This window comes from Solanum pennellii, chromosome 10, assembly GCF_001406875.1.
Source record: "Solanum pennellii chromosome 10, SPENNV200".
NCBI classification, from domain to species: Eukaryota; Viridiplantae; Streptophyta; class Magnoliopsida; order Solanales; family Solanaceae; genus Solanum; species Solanum pennellii.
In genome coordinates, this window is record NC_028646.1 from 79,982,019 (window position 1) to 79,984,074 (window position 2,056).

At 37.0% G+C, this 2,056-nt stretch overlaps 1 protein-coding gene across 1 annotated transcript; it reads left to right on the forward strand.

Annotated features, from left to right (window-relative positions):
* The first annotated feature begins 428 nt into the window (after window positions 1-428).
* Window positions 429-2,056, forward strand: LOC107001716 (probable F-box protein At2g36090). The gene has a single exon (XM_015199687.2). The coding sequence runs from the start codon at window positions 643-645 to the stop codon at window positions 1,810-1,812; it is 1,170 nt and encodes a 389-aa protein (XP_015055173.1). The 5' UTR covers window positions 429-642; the 3' UTR covers window positions 1,813-2,056.

Consider the following 2,056-nt stretch of genomic DNA (forward strand, 5'->3'; position numbering starts at 1 on the left):
TTATGATTATATTATTGTATTTTCTTTTCATATATAAATCTTGTTATGTTTTATTTATTTGAGATTTTTTTTATTTTTTTAAGATTGCGTATTTGTAATTTTATTGAATTATACTAAATATGTTATTATTGATATATTAGTTTATGCAAATATATTTGACTAGACGTAAAGTTTAAAACTCCTAACTAATTTACTTCATAAACAACAGATTATGTGATACACAAAAATGGAGTCAGAATTAAGAATTTGAGAGTTTTAAATTTCCTTTAAAAGAAAGAGAGAGGGTTCAAACCCATGGCTCCAGCAAAAAAATTAAAAAGTATCTACATAATATTAATTATTTTTATTGAAAATCCACAAGCTATATATATATATTTAATTAATTTTTTAATACAAATTTTAAAAAAATTATTAAATTTATCCGAACTTACAAATTCCACCACCATCATGTATTAAGACTAGAATTCATGTATTCACGAGTCCACGCAGTGGCAGCGACTAACTAAGTTTCCGTAATTATTGAAAATACAAAGGGCATTTTCCCCAAATTTTTCACTTTCCATTTCTCTTTGCAGGCAAGTATAAATACAACACAACTTCAAAGTTTAAACTCCCAACAAGCCAAAATTTCACACTTCTCAAATGACTTCCTCGCTCCAAAATCCACCAATCCCCACAACCACCACCACCGTCACGGCAGACGGCGGCGCAACCGGTTTTTCCGATTTGCATCCATATATCATCGAAGCTCATATACTCACTCGACTCGACGGACCAACTCTAGCTTCCACCAGCTGTTCCTCCTCCACTCTCCACCGCCTCTCCTTAGAAAACCACTTATGGTCACGTGTATGCCACTCCACTTGGCCGTCTACCGCCACTCCTCGTATCAGCCACGTCATCTCCACATTCCCCGACGCCGGTCACCGTACCTTCTTCTCTCAGTCCTTCTCTCTCCCTTCCTCTGAGAATAAGCAAATTCACGATGTAGAGTCAGTGAGTTTGACGTCTCTGAGATCTACAATATGTATAATCCTATCAAACTTTTTCTCTGTGTGTTTGTTTGATCGGAATCGGAAACAGTGGAGTATTCAACCAACAAATTCAATTGCAAACCGTTCGTCTTCACCGCCGGAATTAATATCGGCCGTCGATATACACTACAAAAACAAAGCGATTTTCAGTAACGTACAAGTGTCTGAAACGACGTCGAGTTGGTTTCAATCCTCGCCGTACAGAATCGACATGATAGATCCAAAGGAGGTGATTTCAACGCCTATCAAACACCCGAGCGACGACGACACTTGTACGGATCTGATTGATCACATGACGTTGAGTTGGATTTTGATTGATCCGATCGGCCGGCGATCGATAAACCTCTCCTCCTTCAAGTCCGTTTCCGTACAACGGCACTGGTTAACCGGCGAAGTGCAGGTACGTTTTACTTCAATCCTAACCGTTGATCAAAAGAGAGGTCACGTGCAGTGTGAGATAGTTGTCACGTGCTGTGGATCTGAGGTAGGAGAAATGCAGGTGAGGGAAGTGAGTATGGGAGTGGAGGATATGGATGGAACTCATTTGAATGGGAGGGAGAGTTTGGTAATTTTACAAAAGGTATTGGAGGGTAAAAGGGGAAATGGAGCTAATAGAGGTGAAATAGGGAGGAAGAGGTATAAAGAGTTTTTGGAAATGAGAAGGGAAAGGAAAGAGAAGAAGTTGAGGAGAGAAGGGGCATTAGATAGTTTATGTGTTGCATTTGGGATATCAATTTTTATGGCTTTTTGGTGTTTTCTATTTTGTTCGAGTAGGTAAAAAAAAGGAGAGAAATTTAAAAAAAATCTATTTTATGCAATAAGGAACAAAAATACTTGTAATTATTATTTTAAAGTATATATCATATATTCATAGTGAGATAAAGAGAGAAAATAGAGCAGACTGATGCACAAAAATTTCTGTGTTAGTAGGGACCGAGGAAAAACTGCACAAAAAATTCTGTGTTAATAGCTTAACTCATGACCTATAAATTATATGAAAGATAATTTAAGATAGTAAGTAA